Source organism: Electrona antarctica, assembly GCF_951216825.1.
Source record: "Electrona antarctica genome assembly, chromosome: 10".
Lineage (NCBI taxonomy): Eukaryota > Metazoa > Chordata > Actinopteri > Myctophiformes > Myctophidae > Electrona > Electrona antarctica.
The window spans coordinates 1,029,606-1,047,665 of NC_136791.1; the positions used below are offsets into that span (position 1 = coordinate 1,029,606).

At 45.3% G+C, this 18,060-nt stretch overlaps 1 protein-coding gene across 1 annotated transcript in view; it reads right to left on the minus strand.

Moving 5' to 3' along the window:
• Positions 1–419: 419 nt before the first annotated feature.
• The window catches only part of zswim8 (zinc finger, SWIM-type containing 8), a 176,451-nt gene continuing 158,810 nt past the window's right edge, over positions 420–18,060 (minus strand). The window contains exons 34-35 of the mRNA XM_079512880.1: positions 7,553–7,731; positions 420–754 (exon numbers count right to left, since the gene is read on the minus strand). Of these exons, the coding sequence (XP_079369006.1) occupies positions 551–754; positions 7,553–7,731 (383 nt within the window). The 3' untranslated portion in view covers positions 420–550. The remainder of the gene's footprint in view (positions 755–7,552; positions 7,732–18,060) is intronic.

Here is an 18,060-nt window from a genome sequence, read left to right on the forward strand (position 1 = left end):
CCAGGGTCCCCCCCAGTGCCCAAGGCTCAGTCACGGGGAGAAGGTGACTGAGGGTGCCCAGGGTCCCCCCCAGTGCCCAAGGCTCAGTCACGGGGAGAAGGTGGCTGAGGGTGCCCAGGGTCCCCCCCAGTGCCCAAGGCTCAGTCAGGGGGAGGAGAAGGTGGCTGAGGGTGCCCAGGGTCCCCCCCAGTGCCCAAGGCTCAGTCAGGGGGGGGGAGAAGGTGGCTGAGGGTGCCCAGGGTCCCCCCCAGTGCCCAAGGCTCAGTCACGGGGAGAAGGTGGCTGAGGGTGCCCAGGGTCCCCCCCAGTGCCCAAGGCTCAGTCACGGGGAGAAGGTGGCTGAGGGTGCCCAGGGTCCCCCCCAGTGCCCAAGGCTCAGTCACGGGGAGAAGGTGGCTGAGGGTGCCCAGGGTCCCCCCCAGTGCCCAAGGCTCAGTCACGGGGAGAAGGTGGCTGAGGGTGCCCAGGGTCCCCCCCAGTGCCCAAGGCTCAGTCACGGGGAGAAGGTGACTGAGGGTGCCCAGGGTCCCCCCCAGTGCCCAAGGCTCAGTCACGGGGAGAAGGTGGCCATCTCCAGGGAGATGCGCTGCCACAGCTCCTTGGTCTGTTTGCCCCTCTTGAGGTTCTGCAGGACGTCGTTGAACTGCATCATGCCCACGGGCGTCAGGCAGAAGGCGCCCCGCGCGCTGCGGATGATGTTCACAAAGTCGTCGTAGTCGGCCGGCGTCAGGTGGATCAGCCGGTGGTGGATGTACTGTGGGGGAGAGGAGGAGGGGGAGGGGGAGGGGGAGGAGGAGGAGGAGGAGAGAGGGGGAGGAGGAGGACGAGAGAGGGGGAGGAGGAGGACGAGAGAGGGGGAGGAGGAGAGAGGGGGAGGAGGAGAGAGGGACCGGTGAGATAATGAGTTGCGTTTTTAGAGTGCTTTTCCAAGTGCTCAAAGCGCTTTACAATAGAGCGCCGAAGTCCTAACGTCACTCACTCGTCCCATCGATTTCCCTGGTTCACGGAAGTAATTTCTCTATGGAGAATAACATGGGGTCACCTTAACATCGTTTCATATAAGCGTTGTGGTCCAAAGATAAACAAGCTGTCTCTGCGTTATTGTCAGGGAGGTGTCTCTGTATCGTTATATTGTCAGGGAGGTGTCTCTGTATCGTTATATTGTCAGGGAGGTGTCTCTGTATCGTTATATTGTCAGGGAGGTGTCTCTGTATCGTTATATTGTCAGGGAGGTGTCTCTGTATCGTTATATTGTCAGGGAGGTGTCTCTGTATCGTTATATTGTCAGGGAGGTGTCTCTGTATCGTTATATTGTCAGGGAGGTGTCTCTGTATCGTTATATTGTCAGGGAGGTGTCTCTGTATCATTATATTGTCAGAGAGGTGTCTCTGTATCGTTTGCGACAGTCAGTCACTCATATAATGATACCGTCTGTTTCTAGCGAAAATTTAACTAATTCAGTAGCAGTAACAATAGTGTTTTCTCTCAGTTGATTCTTCATATCCATATGAGTGAACGGCCGGGATGACATGTTTATTTTTCAAACACAGTTCTTATATGAGGCGATCTAAAATCCCCCCTATGGGGATTACAATGCAAATAAAAAGTACATGAACCTGTGGATTTGCGCCCTCTACCGATGTTGACGTCAGACTTCGGTGCTCTATGCTCCATTTATTCATACATTGGGAGGACCCCCAAAATGATATGCATTTGGCTGCAAATGTGCAAATACAGACAAAAAGACCCCACAGTAGACAGGACAGTTTTCCTACCCCATTAAGACCTGAGGCTGATTTTATACAAGTCTACAAATAGTCAATAGTTCTCACACTTTCACATTTATTTTAACACACTTTCAAGTTTTTTGAACAGCCAGCACTAAAATCTAACACGACACGAATGTTTTCCCGGTTATAAAGGGGTTAAGTTGCAAATGTGACAAATTCCTTTATTCCCTTTTACGGTAATAGTACATACTGTACATACTGTACACCTCTTAGTTGTGATGGTCTAATTCCACACGTGCGAGGCAACGTAAATGTACCTAACACAGCCCTCCTCTGACACAGCCCTCCTCTGACACAGAGGCAACGTAAATGTACCTAACACAGCCCTCCTCTGACACAGAGGTAACGTAAATGTACCTAACACAGCCCTCCTCTGACACAGCGTAAATGTACCTAACACAGCCCTCCTCTGACACAGCGTAAGGCAACGTAAATGTACCTAACACAGCCCTCCTCTGACACAGCGTAAGGCAACGTAAATGTACCTAACACAGCCCTCCTCTGACACAGAGGCAACGTAACTGTACCTAACACAGCCCTCCTCTGACACAGAGGCAACGTAAATGTACCTAACACAGCCCTCCTCTGACACAGCGTAAATGTACCTAACACAGCCCTCCTCTGACACAGCGTAAGGCAACGTAAATGTACCTAACACAGCCCTCCTCTGACACAGAGGCAACGTAAATGTACCCAACACAGCCCTCCTCTGACACAGAGGCAACGTAAATGTACCTAACACAGCCCTCCTCTGACACAGAGGCAACGTAAATGTACCTAACACAGCCCTCCTCTGACACAGAGGCAACGTAAATGTACCTAACACAGCCCTCCTCTGACACAGAGGCAACGTAAATGTACCTAACACAGCCCTCCTCTGACACAGCGGAAGTAGGAAACAAATAAAAATAAAGTATACCTTCTTATTATGGGTATCCTGACAACAATTTCTGTGTTAGCCAATACAGAATAGCGATACAAGTGTTGTGATCTCGTGTTGTGTTTATAGCTATCTAGCTATATATCTGGTGTTGTGTTTAAATGGTAAATGGTGCATTTATATAGCGCCTTTATCCAAGGCGCTTTACATAGATTACATTCACCCATTCACACACACATTCATACACCGCAGTTTGGGCAACTCCAAAGCAAACTCCACATGCCCCAACACACTGGAATAGTGTCGACCCCTTACCCCTGTGTGGGATCGCTGGTTAGACTGGCATAGTGTCAACCCCTTACCCCTGTGTTTGATCGCTGGTTAGACTGGCATAGTGTCGACCCCTTACCCCTGTGTGGGATCGCTGGTTAGACTGGCATAGTGTCGACCCCTTACCCCTGTGTGGGATCGCTGGTTAGACTGGCATCTAGACATCTCTAGTTCCATGTAGCTGAGATTGTTCCAGATGCGTGGATCATAGAACCTGCTCTCTGCCTCTCCATGTTTAGTTGTCATTGTGGGTTCAGAAAGCAGAGCTTCTTCTCCATGTTTAGTTGTCAGTGGGTTCAGAAAGCAGAGCTTCTCCTCCATGTCTAGTTGTCATTGTGGCTTCAGAAAGCAGAGCTTATTCTCCATGTTTAGTTGTCAGTGGGTTCAGAAAGCAGAGCTTCTTCTCCATGTTTAGTTGTCAGTGGGTTCAGAAAGCAGAGCTTCTTCTCCATGTCTAGTTGTCATTGTGGGTTCAGAAAGCAGAGCTTCTTCTCCATGTCTAGTTGTCATTGTGGGTTCAGAAAGCAGAGCTTCTCCATGTCTAGTTGTCATTGTGGGTTCAGAAAGCAGAGCTTCTCCTCCATGTCTAGTTGTCATTGTGGCTTCAGAAAGCAGAGCTTATTCTCCATGTTTAGTTGTCAGTGGGTTCAGAAAGCAGAGCTTCTTCTCCATGTTTAGTTGTCAGTGGGTTCAGAAAGCAGAGCTTCTTCTCCATGTCTAGTTGTCATTGTGGGTTCAGAAAGCAGAGCTTCTTCTCCATGTCTAGTTGTCATTGTGGGTTCAGAAAGCAGAGCTTCTCCATGTCTAGTTGTCATTGTGGGTTCAGAAAGCAGAGCTTCTTCTCCATGTCTAGTTGTCATTGTGGGTTCAGAAAGCAGAGCTTCTTCTCCATGTCTAGTTGTCATTGTGGGTTCAGAAAGCAGAGCTTCTCCATGTCTAGTTGTCAGTGGGTTCAGAAAGCAGAGCTTCTTCTCTATGTCTAGTTGTCATTGTGGGTTCAGAAAGCAGAGCTTCTTCTCCATGTCTAGTTGTCATTGTGGGTTGAGAAAGCAGAGCTTCTTCCCAGATGACCTGAGAGGTCTGGATGCTTCATCCATCATGATGTGCTGCAGTGCAGCTCAACATCACACATGTATTCTGGACATAAAACCCTTCAAAGCTTTACAAAACCAACCGTAGTTGGTTTTAGGGGAGCCAGCAGTAGTGTGGAGTGATGCGCTGAGGACTCCAGCAGCTACAGAGTTCAGAATCAACTCAACAAGTCTGGTACATTATTCAAGGCTGCTGAAGTCAAGTCGACCGGATTGTTTTTGATTGATTGAATAGTTTATTAGACAGAAATCTATAAACTGCAACAGAGTACAGTCCACAGTCCTAAAGGGAGAGCAACAGAGTACAGTCCACAGTCCTAAAGGGAGAGCAACAGAGTACAGTCCACAGTCCTAAAGGGAGAGCAACAGAGTACAGTCCACAGTCCTAAAGGGAGAGCAACAGAGTACAGTCCACACAGTCCTAAAGGGAGAGCAACAGAGTACAGTCCACAGTCCTAAAGGGAGAGCAACAGAGTACAGTCCACACAGTCCTAAAGGGAGAGCAACAGAGTACAGTCCACAGTCCTAAAGGGAGAGCAACAGAGTACAGTCCACAGTCCTAAAGGGAGAGCAACAGAGTACAGTCCACACAGTCCTAAAGGGAGAGCAACAGAGTACAGTCCACAGTCCTAAAGGGAGAGCAACAGAGTACAGTCCACAGTCCTAAAGGGAGAGCAACAGAGTACAGTCCACAGTCAGAACAAAGTCCTTGCGGTTTTCTTTCCATTTGTGACCCTTTCTGACCGAGGCCAAGTCATTGAATCATAGCTTCAAATTGACATATTTGTTGTTCAGTTTGAACCACCAGTTTTGGAGATATGGCTTATAGAGTAATGTCTTAGAAACAGGGAGTTGAGGCTTGAAAGGTTCACCTCTGTGGTCTCTTAACATTTCAGCTCTGACATTTACTTCAGACATGCTCTAGTAGTATTTGTGAAGAGTCTGCCTGTGCTATTAACTCATTTTGGATAAAAAATTAAAACATCCGTTTTTCTCCTCTTCTGTTAGTCTTGCCTAAGTCTGACAGTCTCTGTATGAAAAAGAGTCCCATTTGAAGATGAAAGCATGGCCACATGTGTTCTGAGACATACAGTACAGTACGGTTACTACGGTAAGTCCTTTAATCATTGATATTATTCTCGTAGGCTGACTTTGGAACTGTGTTAATGTGGCTGTTAAACTTCAGATCCGAGTCCATGACCACACCTACCGTAGGTTTATTTTTTTGCATAGGTATTTTGCAGCACTATAGCGCCTTTATCGCTGGATTGTCCGACACGATATAATTCTGCTCCCCGTCCTCTTTATCTCAACCTATATATAAAACAAACGTTGACAGAAAGCCCAGACGGGCGAAACGTTGTTGCTTTAGTTTATATAGGTTGAATTAAAGACGGGGAGCAGAATTATATTGTGTGCGGACCATCCACTTTCTTCTTCATTCAAAGGTAAACTCATGTGGGTATCATCTCTTAGAGACTGCTTTCTACTCGTGTGGGTATCATCTCTTAGAGACTGCTTTCTACTCGTGTGGGTATCATCTCTTAGAGACTGCTTTCTACTCATGTGGGTATCATCTCTTAGAGACTGCTTTCTACTCGTGTGGGTATCATCTCTTAGAGACTGCTTTCTACTCGTGTGGGTATCATCTCTTAGAGACTGCTTTCTACTCGTGTGGGTATCATCTCTTAGAGACTGCTTTCTACTCGTGTGGGTATCATCTCTTAGAGACTGCTTTCTACTCGTGTGGGTATCATCTCTTAGAGACTGCTTTCTACTCGTGTGGGTATCATCTCTTAGAGACTGCTTTCTACTCGTGTGGGTATCATCTCTTAGAGACTGCTTTCTACTCGTGTGGGTATCATCTCTTAGAGACTGCTTTCTACTCGTGGGGGTATCATCTCTTAGAGACTGTTTTCTACTCATGTGGGTATCATCTCTTAGAGACTGCTTTCTACTCGTGTGGGTATCATCTCTTAGAGGACTGACTGCACACACACTGCATGTGGTGTCGGTGAGACGAGCTTCACTAGTGCCTCGAGGACAAATAACTGTATTATTAATTAAGAGTACTAGCACCTTCCTAGTAGCGGACCAATTAACATGCGTGGGCTTTATTTCCCCCCCGGTGCTAAAATGAATGTTATGACATCATGTTCATGTCACTGAGTTAAGTGACATCATGTTCATGTCACTGAGTTAAGTGACATCATGTTCATGTCACTGAGTTAAGTGACATCATGTTCATGTCACTGAGTTAAGTGACATCATGTTCATGTCACTGAGTTAAGTGACATCATGTTCATGTCACTGAGTTAAGTGACATCATGTTCATGTCACTGAGTTAAGTGCTAAATCCCTTCGTTGACAGGGGGGTACACCCCAGGGATCTATAATAGGACCCCCATCCTCTTCCCATCAACGTTTTACCAAACATACGCCCCGCACTACAAGCTTGCAGCTACATTTTAAAATAATGGTTAACCCATTTAGACAGTGGGACGTGTGGATACATCATAACTAATCCAACCGACGGGTTGCTAGGACGTCCTAGCGCATTTCCATTGATATCAAACGAGAGATCTGGGGGTTGGCCTCTCCTTCTGCACCATACTCCTTGCTGTTCACTTCCCTGTTCACGGCTCAGAAAGAATGCCTCGTATCTCCTAATCTAAGGAGCTCTCCGTGGTTTTGACCAGATGGATATACTAAGCTCTTCACTTCTGACTTCAACACGCCTCTCGTTCAAAATATGCTGAATAATCCCTTCGCATTCATATTTTGAACAAGAGGCATGTTAAAGTCAGAAATGAAGAGCTTAGTATGTCCATCTGGTCAAAGATTATTCAGCGACTTTATCGTAATCATAGCGAGGTAGGCAAGCAAAAAATATTTCTCCCTTTTTTTTTGTCCGGAGCTTTGTCCGCTTTTACAGAGTAAAAGCGGACTATTATGTTATGCTTTAGCATAACATAATGCTAACACCAAAAGGGGTTCCCGCCCAAAATGGGTTAAAGTGGATAAAGCTATAAGGTCTAAATGTCTTAACCCATTTTGGACTGAGGTCGATTTAAAAAAAAGGCTTCTAAATCCTAACATTTTTCTGAAAAACCCATGTTTCTATGTCAGTGGTGCTCAATTTTCATGTCAAGGACCCCCAGAATTCTCTATATTGGGCCACGGACCCCCATCTCAAAATATGTTGTTCCAGGAACCCCCCCCCCCCCCCCCCCCAGAAGCAAATATGTTAGTTAAAAACGTTCGCTCTGAAATATATATTCAAAGATTTGCGCCACGTTTTCACGATTTTTCAAAAATAGCAGACCTACAAGCTCATAGCGCGCCACCGAGTGGGCGCGCTTGTAGATCTGCTATTTTTCAATAGCTAAATTATAACATCATGTTTAAAACACCAAAAGGGGGTCCTTCTCGCCCAGAGCGGGTTTTAAGGCGGGTCTCACCTGCAGGTAGGCCTGCTGGCATCGCTGCACCAGCTGGTGGAAGGCGGGCGTGCGGAGGTGGGCGTGGATGTGGGCGGGGTTTAGCCTCTGCAGGGCGTCCATGATGATCTCCTGCAGCACGAAGGGGCTCAGCACGCCCTTGGCCGCGCCCACGCAGAACTGGTAGACGTAGTTCACCCCTGGACACCGGGACGGGAACATGTTATTATTGAGTGGTGCAAACCACTCCAACAACCAGCTTTGTCTGTATCTATGTTTGTGTACCTGTGTACGTGTCCGTGCACAGGTGAGCATGGTTACTATGGTCACTGACATTAAGTCAGACCACAGCTGATCAGGCTATATAAGACCTTGCACCACACAGTTCACACGGGTGTGATTTTTATTATACACCCCTGGACGGGAACACACATTATTATACACTCCTGGACCTTAGAGTATATATGAATAGAGACGGCACCCGAGTTCTCCTCCATCCACTTGCATTAAGTTGCTCTAAAGCACATGAGGTGATTTCACTCCTCCTTCCGGGTAGGAACAGAGTGCATTCTGGGATTGATTGGGCCAAACACATGAACGCGCTGTGCCGTTGACTATCATTGCACGCGTTCAGCGTTCGCGTGTCATCGTGAACGTGCGCAATGATAGTCAACGGAAAAGCGCGTGCATGAGTTTGGCCCAGCACTGCAATACCAAATTCGGCCACTATGTCCATTTCGCCTCAGGGTTTCCTCCGGGTGCCGTCTCTATTCATATATACTCTAAGCCCTGGACACCAGGACGGGAACACATTATTATTATTATTATTATACACCCCTGGACACCAGGACGGGAACACATTATTATTATTATACACCCCTGGACACCAGGACGGGAACACATTATTATTATTATACACCCCTGGACACCAGGACGGGAACACATTATTATTATTATTATACACCCCTGGACACCAGGACGGGAACACATTATTATTATTATACACCCCTGGACACCAGGACGGGAACACATTATTATTATTATACACCCCTGGACACCAGGACGGGAACACATTATTATTATTATTATACACCCCTGGACACCAGGACGGGAACACATTATTATTATTATTATACACCCCTGGACACCAGGACGGGAACACATTATTATTATTATTATTATACACCCCTGGACACCAGGACGGGAACACATTATTATTATACACCCCTGGACACCAGGACGGGAACACATTATTATTATTATTATACACCCCTGGACACCAGGACGGGAACACATTATTATTATTATTATACACCCCTGGACACCAGGACGGGAACACATTATTATTATTATTATACACCCCTGGACACCAGGACGGGAACACATTATTATTATTATACACCCCTGGACACCAGGACGGGAACACATTATTATTATACTCCTGGACACCAGGACGGGAACTTTTTTTCTCCATTGCTCTGTAAAGCCCTTTGAGCTGCATTTAATGTCATGAAAGGTGCTATACCAATAGTTATTTTTTTTAATAAAAAAAAACGAATAAAAAATGTCAGGCACCCACAGTGGAGAATGTTGATTTTTGCTAAAATGATCTGCACTTTTTTTAATGTGCTGTGAGGAGGACTGAGGACGGCCCAAACACGTCTCTGTGAGGACGACTGAGGACGGCCCAAACACGTCTCTGTGAGGACGACTGAGGACGGCCCAAACACGTCTCTGTGAGGACGACTGAGGACGGCCCAAACACGTCTCTGTGAGGACGACTGAGGACGGCCCAAACACGTCTCTGTGAGGACGGCCCAAACACGTCTCTGTGAGGACGACTGAGGACGGCCCAAACACGTCTCTGTGAGGACGGCCCAAACACGTCTCTGTGAGGACGACTGAGGACGGCCCAAACACGTCTCTGTGAGGACGACTGAGGACGGCCCAAACACGTCTCTGTGAGGACGACTGAGGACGGCCCAAACACGTCTCTGTGAGGACGACTGAGGACGGCCCAAACACGTCTCTGTGAGGACGACTGAGGACGGCCCAAACACGTCTCTGTGAAGACGACTGAGGACGGCCCAAACACGTCTCTGTGAGGACGACTGAGAACGGCCCAAACACGTCTCTGTGAGGACGACTGAGGACGGCCCAAACACGTCTCTGTGAGGACGACTGAGGACGGCCCAAACACGTCTCTGTGAGGACGACTGAGGACGGCCCAAACACGTCTCTGTGAAGACGACTGAGGACGGCCCAAACACGTCTCTGTGAAGACGACTGAGGACGGCCCAAACACGTCTCTGTGAGGACGACTGAGAACGGCCCAAACACGTCTCTGTGAAGACGACTGAGGACGGCCCAAACACGTCTCTGTGAGGACGACTGAGGACGGCCCAAACACGTCTCTGTGAGGACGACTGAGGACGGCCCAAACACGTCTCTGTGAGGACGACTGAGGACGGTCCAAACACGTCTCTGTGAGGACAACTGAGGACGGCCCAAACACGTCTCTGTGAGGACGACTGAGGACGGCCCAAACACGTCTCTGTGAGGACGACTGAGGACGGCCCAAACACGTCTCTGTGAAGACGACTGAGGACGGCCCAAACACGTCTCTGTGAGGACGACTGAGTGAGGACGGCCCAAACTCGTCTCTGTGAGGACGACTGAGGACGGCCCAAACTCGTCTCTGTGAGGACGACTGAGGACGGCCCAAACACGTCTCTGTGAGGACGACTGAGGACGGCCCAAACACGTCTCTGTGAGGACGACTGAGGACGGCCCAAACACGTCTCTGTGAGGACGACCCAAACACGTCTCTGTGAGGACGACTGAGGACGGCCCAAACACGTCTCTGTGAGGACGACTGAGGACGGCCCAAACACGTCTCTGTGAGGACGACTGAGGACGGCCCAAACACGTCTCTGTGAAGACGACTGAGGACGGTCCAAACACGTCTCTGTGAGGACTGAGGACGGCCCAAACACGTCTCTGTGAAGACGACTGAGGACGGCCCAAACACGTCTCTGTGAGGATGACTGAGGACGGCCCAAACACGTCTCTGTGAAGACGACTGAGGACGGCCCAAACACGTCTCTGTGAGGACGACTGAGGACGGCCCAAACACGTCTCTGTGAGGACGACTGAGGACGGCCCAAACACGTCTCTGTGAGGACGACTGAGGACGGCCCAAACACGTCTCTGTGAGGACGACTGAGGACGGCCCAAACACGTCTCAGAGTTCTCCATAAAACATGAGACGCTGTTCTTGCATCTTTCATGTAGTTGAGCCGCTGGTTAATGATTTAACTTATTTATAGTTGGACCCATTTAGACCCGAGGCCCGTTAAAATAAAGACTTCTAAATCCTAACAGTTTTCTGAAAAACCTCATGTTTGTGTCAGAGGTACTCAACCCTTTTCATGTCAAGGACCCCCATCTGAAAATATGTTGTTCCAGGATTTGATTTAAAAACGTTCGCTCTGAAAGAATATATACAGTATTAAAAGATTTGCGCCACATTTTCACCCATCTTTCAAAAAATAGCAGATCTACAAGCTTGTAGATCTGCTATATAGATGCTCGTAGAAGCTTTGTAGATGCAACGCTCTATTGTTTGGGGTCCTCACAAGATAAATGGTTGTTTATAGGTTGGTTAGGAAAGGATTCGGTTTGGGGTTATGGTTAGGATTAGAGTTTTTAGACTTTTATTGTATAATTAGTTGTGTGCTGATGTCACATCACATACCAGAAAAATAGTGAGTTTGTAGATCTGCTATTTTCGGGGGCTTACAGACATTTGCAATGCCGTCCAAACATTATTTAAGTCCTCACAAGTATAGTAATAAGTGTGTGTGTGTGTAAAATGTCAGTGGTGATGTCATGAAGAAGCAGTGGATTCATACTAGCAGCATTTGAAGTGCACGCACGCACGCACGCACGCACTTCAAGCTGTGATGGAGCAGCATCAATATTTCACATGGTGTGTTTGTGAACTGAACTCTCGCTCTCTGAGATCCAAAGGAAGTCAAACTCAGGTCTCTGTTACAGTGGATGACCCCAGTTATACCTCTATGTCTCTCTCTCTCTCTCTCTCTTACAGTGGATGACCCCAGTTATACCTCTATCTCTCTCTCTCTCTCTGTGGATAACCCCAGTTATACCTATATGTCTCTCTCTCTCTCTCTCTGTGGATAACCCCAGTTATACCTCTATGTCTCTCTCTCTCTCTCTCTCTGTGGATAACCCCAGTTATACCTATATGTCTCTCTCTCTCTCTCTCTGTGGATAACCCCAGTTATACCTCTATGTCTCTCTCTCTCTCTCTCTCTGTGGATAACCCCAGTTATACCTATATGTCTCTCTCTCTCTCTCTCTGTGGATAACCCCAGTTATACCTCTATGTCTCTCTCTCTCTCTCTCTCTTACAGTGGATAACCCCAGTTATACCTCTATGTCTCTCTCTCTCTATGGATAACCCCAGTTATACCTCTATGTCTCTCTCTCTCTCTCTCTCTCTCTCTCTCTATGTCTCTCTCTCTCTCTCTCTCTCACAGTGGATGACCCCAGTTATACCTCTATGTCTCTCTCTCTATGTCTCTCTCTCTCACAGTGGATGACCCCAGTTATACCTCTATGTCTCTCTCTCTCTCTCTATGTCTCTCTCTCTCACAGTGGATGACCCTAGTTATACCTCTGTCTCTCTCTCTCTCTCTCTATTGAAATTTATTGAAATTGAAATTTATTGAAAGGTTTTCCAGCACAGGATGAAATCCTCTACACCAGACTCATAACAGACATAAATACATATTAAAATTCTTAAGTACATACATACATTCATATATATATATATATTATTTTTTTAAATAAACAAAGTTGTATGTGGACACGCACTTTTTTTTTTTCTTATATGTATACATAATACAGTTTCAAAAGTCCTGTATTTACCAGTCTATGACCTTACAAGCCAGCCCTATAATTATACAACAAATCTTTCGTTGACCAAAATTTGTCAAGTCTATTCTTAAAAGTGTTGACTGAAGGAGCCTGGACCACTTCCTCCGGAAGTTTATTCCATGCTCTGACAGCTCTAAGTGTAAAGAAATTATTTCTCTTTTCTGAATGACAATTTAGTGGTAAGAGTTTAAGAGAATTCCCTCTCAACTCATACCTGCTGTCCCAGAAATGGACAACAGGCTCGGCTGTAAAGTCATATATCTGGTGAACAAGTTTATAGACCTCGATCATATCTCCTCTGTGCCTCCTGTACACTAACGTTGGTAACTGTAAGTGTCTTAACCTTTCTTCATATGACACTTCTTTCAACCCTGGTATTAATTTAGTAGCCCTTCTCTGAACCTTCTCTATTTTCTCTATGTATTTGATTTTGTAAGGGCACCAGACTGAGCTTGCAAATTCAAGATGTGATCTCACCAATGCTTTATATAACGGCATAAATAGTTCTTTACGTAAATTTAAAAAGGGTTCTTCTTATTATCGCCAACATGGAGTTTGCCTTTTTTACTTTTTCAGAGATGTGCATCTCAAATTCTAGTGAATTATCAACCACCACCCCTATATCTTTTTCTTCCTCTACTTGATGAATCACTAGATCTCCAACTGTATAATTAGCCAAGTTGTCACTGCAACTGTTTACATTTATCTGGATTTAATTTCAGTAACCACCTGTACTCTGGAGGTCTGCTTGGAGTTGTGCTGTGTCTGTGTCATTGGTTATAGTTCTAAATATTTTTGTGTCGTCCGCAAAAAGGTAGACATCGGATTGTATCTCACTTGGTAGATCATTTATATAAATAACAAAAAGTACAGGTCCTAATACAGATCCCTGTGGGACTCCAGAGGTCACTGACTTCCAATCTGAAGTGGCTCCATTAACCACCACCTTCTGTTTCCTGTTACTGAGAAAATCCTGTACCCAACCTATAACTCTGTTGTCTATACAGTAAGACCTTAATTTTGATATCAGTCTCTTATGGGGAACTTTATCAAAAGCTTTTTGGAAATCCATATATATGCAGTCAACCGACTGTCCTCTATCTAAAGATGCTGACCATTTATCAAGAACCGTGAGAAGTTGAAGTGTGGTCGATCTTCCAGATATAAAGCCATACTGGCTGTTAATAAAGAGCTTGTTGGACTTCATATGATCTACAATGCGTGTCCTAATTAATTTTTCCATTGTTTTACATATAACAGATGTCAGGCTGACAGGTCTGTAGTTCCCTGCCAGTGCCTTACTTCCTTTTTTAAATATTGCACTGATTTGTGCCTCTTTCCAACCATTTGGTAAAGTTGCTTCCTCCAAAGTTTTGTTAAAAAGCATCGTTACTGGTTCAGCAATCACACAGGCTAGTTCTTTTACTATCCTAGGGTGTATTGCATCTGGCCCGGGTGATTTGTAAATATTCATGCTCTGTAGCAGTTTTTTTGTATCTTCAGTTGTTATTATAAAGCGTTCTGAATGCTGAACTTCCACTCTTGGCAATTCAGGTATAACATGCCCTTCAGGTTCATTCACAAATACACTACTAAAATAATCTGAAAGTATTTCTGCTTTATCTGAGTCCTTCTCTGTTTTTGGGGAGTTCTTATTGTCTTGATTGACATATAGATCTCCTACTGATGTTTTAATTTTTGTCCTTTTATTAATGTAGTCCCAAATAACCTTCGGTTTCAGTTTAGATTGTCTTGCTAACTCTTCTTCATATTGAATTCTTACATTTCTTGTTCTCGTTCTCACACAGTTTCTAACTCTACGGTAATCTTTTTGTATCTCTGGATCTTTACTTTTCATGGCCTTTTTCGCAAGAGAGTTTTTCTCCTTTATTTTCATTTTTGTACTACTATCCAGGGGGAAAGTGTGCTTCCTATTCCATGTCCTGCTCTTGCTATTTGGGACGTATTTATCCTCCATTTCTTTCAACTTTAACTTTAATAGTCTCCAATTAGCGTTGACATCATAGTCAGAAAAGTATTCCACCCATTTAAATATTTCCAGCTCTCTGATTGCTGCCTCAAAGTTCCCCTTGTTGTAATTCTTTCTTATTTTTTCGTTTTTTCTCATTTTTGTACAACATATTACCTTAAACAACAAAACACAATGGTCACTTTTACCTAGTGGGCCCAAATACTGAACATCCTCAACCATATTCTCCTCGTTCGTAAGTATAAGGTCCAATACATGTGGTGTGTCGTCCCCTCTCCACCTTGTTGGTTCCATTACATGTTGAAACATCAGTGCGTTCTGAACACAGTCCAAAAATCTATTTTCTAGTGTGGCTCCGTCTCCCTTTGCATCAAGTAGATTCCAATCTATATTTGGCAAGTTAAAATCTCCCATAATTAGTTCATGTGAATACTTCATAGATGACACCTCCTCGATTAAAACCAAAAGATTTTCATTATTGGTCTCTGTACCCCTATCTGTCGGTGACCTATAAATCAAACCCACAATCAATTTCTCATTGTTGCTACATTTTATCTCCACAAAAATATTCTCTTGAAACTCTGTCGCCAGTGTAACTTCTTTAACTTCTAATGATCTATGAATATAAAGCAGTAAGCCTCTACCTACATCATTGTCAATATTCTTGGAAAACATATTGTAGCCATCAACTTCATCTAAATTAAAGTCCACTGGGTTCATTTTATGCTTCGATTGCTTTGCTTTAACTTCCGTAATACCAATAATCTGTATGAGTGGGTGCACTTTCAAACGAGCTGTAAATTCATGCATTTTGTTGTGGAGTTGGTCCGCGTTTGTATATAGACATAATACGCTTTCTAGGGGGGAAGAATTACTGCCCTGATATGTCTGGGGTGCAAGATCATGGTCATGTTCAAGTCACGGTGTCTTTGGGATTCTCACCACTCTCCTGGCCCAGGGAGGACCCCGGACTTTGTAGGTGAATTCCCCCGACGAATTTCGTCGCTTTTCCTTTGCCTCTTCATACAGCTCCTTCTCCTTTTCTCTCTCCGTCCTTGTAAGGTCGTTAGCAATTCTTATGTTTTCGTATTTATCCGTTTGATGTAACGCTGCGATCTTCTTGAACAAGCTCGTTTTTAGTTCCATGCTCTGCAGTGTGACCAGAACGGGCCGCCCCGCTCTGTCTGGATCCTCCATGGTTTCGCTGTTGTATTTCCCGAGCCGGGTCACTCTCACAAATGAATCGGCATTCGTGCGGACTTTGCACGTTTTGAATACGTCCATTGCAGTTTCCAAGTCCCTTTGTTGTCTCTCCTCTCCGCTGTCCAGGCTTGGCTCTTTTAGTCCAAACACAACGATATTTCTTTCCCTTGATTTACGTTCGTCTAATTCAGTCAGGACACTGTTAAAGGCAAGTGATTTCTCCTTTGGGTCGGCATTCTTCACCACATCAGCCCAGCTTGGTGTGGCCTTTTCCACGTCTTTCAGTCGCTCCCGAATCATTTCGGCAACTTTTTCCTCCATTCTCGACTCCAACTCGAGCAGCCGCTCCCCAAACAGTTGGGTAATAAGTTGGCATTTTTCTTCGATCAGCTGTTCCACGGCAATGCTCTTTTCCACGCTTTCCTCACAACATGGGCAAAACCACATTATGCCTGTGTCTTGTTTTTGCAGAATCACATACTCCACCTCGTCCTTCTTCAAGCACGTAATGCAGTAGTTTTTCTTACATCGTTTACAGACCAGTGATTTTTTGCCCTGTCCACCTGTATGGCAAAGTTGGCAGGCACCGTCCACCTGTAGTCCACAGCCGTCGGGTGGCTTCTCCCCCACGCCATTCTCCGCATTGTTTGATCTCTTTCCAATATTGCCATTTCCTTTTGCTTTGGCTTTATCTGCCATTATGCAAGTCGTTCAACTGCATAATGTCTCTCTCTCTCTCTCTCTCTCTCTCTCACAGTGGATGACCCCAGTTATACCTCTATGTCTCTCTCTCTCTCTCTCTCTCTGTCTCTCTCTATGTCTCTCTCTCTCTCTCTTTATGTCTCTCTCTCTCACAGTGGATGACCCTAGTTATACCTCTATGCCTCTCTCTCTCTCTCTCTCTCTCTGTCTCTGTCTCTCTCTATGTCTCTCTCTCACAGTGGATGACCCCAGTTATCTCTCTCTCTCTGTCTCTGTCTCTCTCTATGTCTCTCTCTCTCACAGTGGATGACCCCAGTTATCTCTCTCTCTCTCGCTCTCTCTGCGATACCAAGACGAGTACACACACACAATGATAATAAAGGTATCTATCCATCCATCTATCTACCTATCTGTCTGCAAATCCACACCCCTACAAATCCATTATTATTATTTCTACATTATTTCAAATACATAAAGAATGGAATAACTAAGCTCTTGGTCGATATGTAAACATGGACACATTACCATATTTTCTGCCTCCAGGCAAAAAAGGAATAATGAATGATCTCAAGCAAGAGGTGTAATATTATTATGCATGTATTTTTATCTGGCTCTGGATGTGTGGATCCCAGATGATGCATGTATGTTGTGTACTGTAAAGGATCATTCAGGCTAATGTGTGGATCCCAGATGATGCATGGATGTTGTGTACTGTAAAGGATCATTCAGGCTAATGTGTGGATCCCAGATGATGCATGGATGTTGTGTACTGTGAAGGATCATTCAGGCTAATGTGTGGATCCCAGATGATGCATGGATGTTGTGTACTGTGAAGGATCATTCAGGCTAATGTGTGGATCCCAGATGATGCATGGATGTTGTGTACTGTGAAGGATCATTCAGGCTAATGTGTGGATCCCAGATGATGCATGGATGGTGTGTACTGTGAAGGATCATTCAGGCTAATGTGTGGATCCCAGATGATGCATGGATGTTGTGTACTGTAAAGGATCATTCAGGCTAATGTGTGGATCCCAGATGATGCATGGATGTTGTGTACTGTGAAGGACCATCCAGGCTAATGTGTGGATCCCAGATGATGCATAGATGTTGTGTACTGTAAAGGATCATTCAGGCTAATGTGTGGATCCCAGATGATGCATGGATGTTGTGTACTGTGAAGGATCATTCAGGCTAATGTGTGGATCCCAGATGATGCATGGATGTTGTGTACTGTGAAGGATCATTCAGGCTAATGTGTGGATCCCAGATGATGCATGGATGGTGTGTACTGTGAAGGATCATTCAGGCTAATGTGTGGATCCCAGATGATGCATAGATGTTGTGTACTGTGAAGGATCATTCAGGCTAATGTGTGGATCCCAGATGATGCATGGATGTTGTGTACTGTAAAGGATCATTCAGGCTAATGTGTGGATCCCAGATGATGCATGTATGTTGTGTACTGTGAAGGACCATCCAGGCTAATGTGTGGATCCCAGATGATGCATAGATGTTGTGTACTGTAAAGGATCATTCAGACTAATGTGTGGATCCCAGATGATGCATAGATGTTGTGTACTGTAAAGGATCATTCAGGCTAATGTGTGGATCCCAGATGATGCATAGATGTTGTGTACTGTAAAGGATCATTCAGGCTAATGTGTGG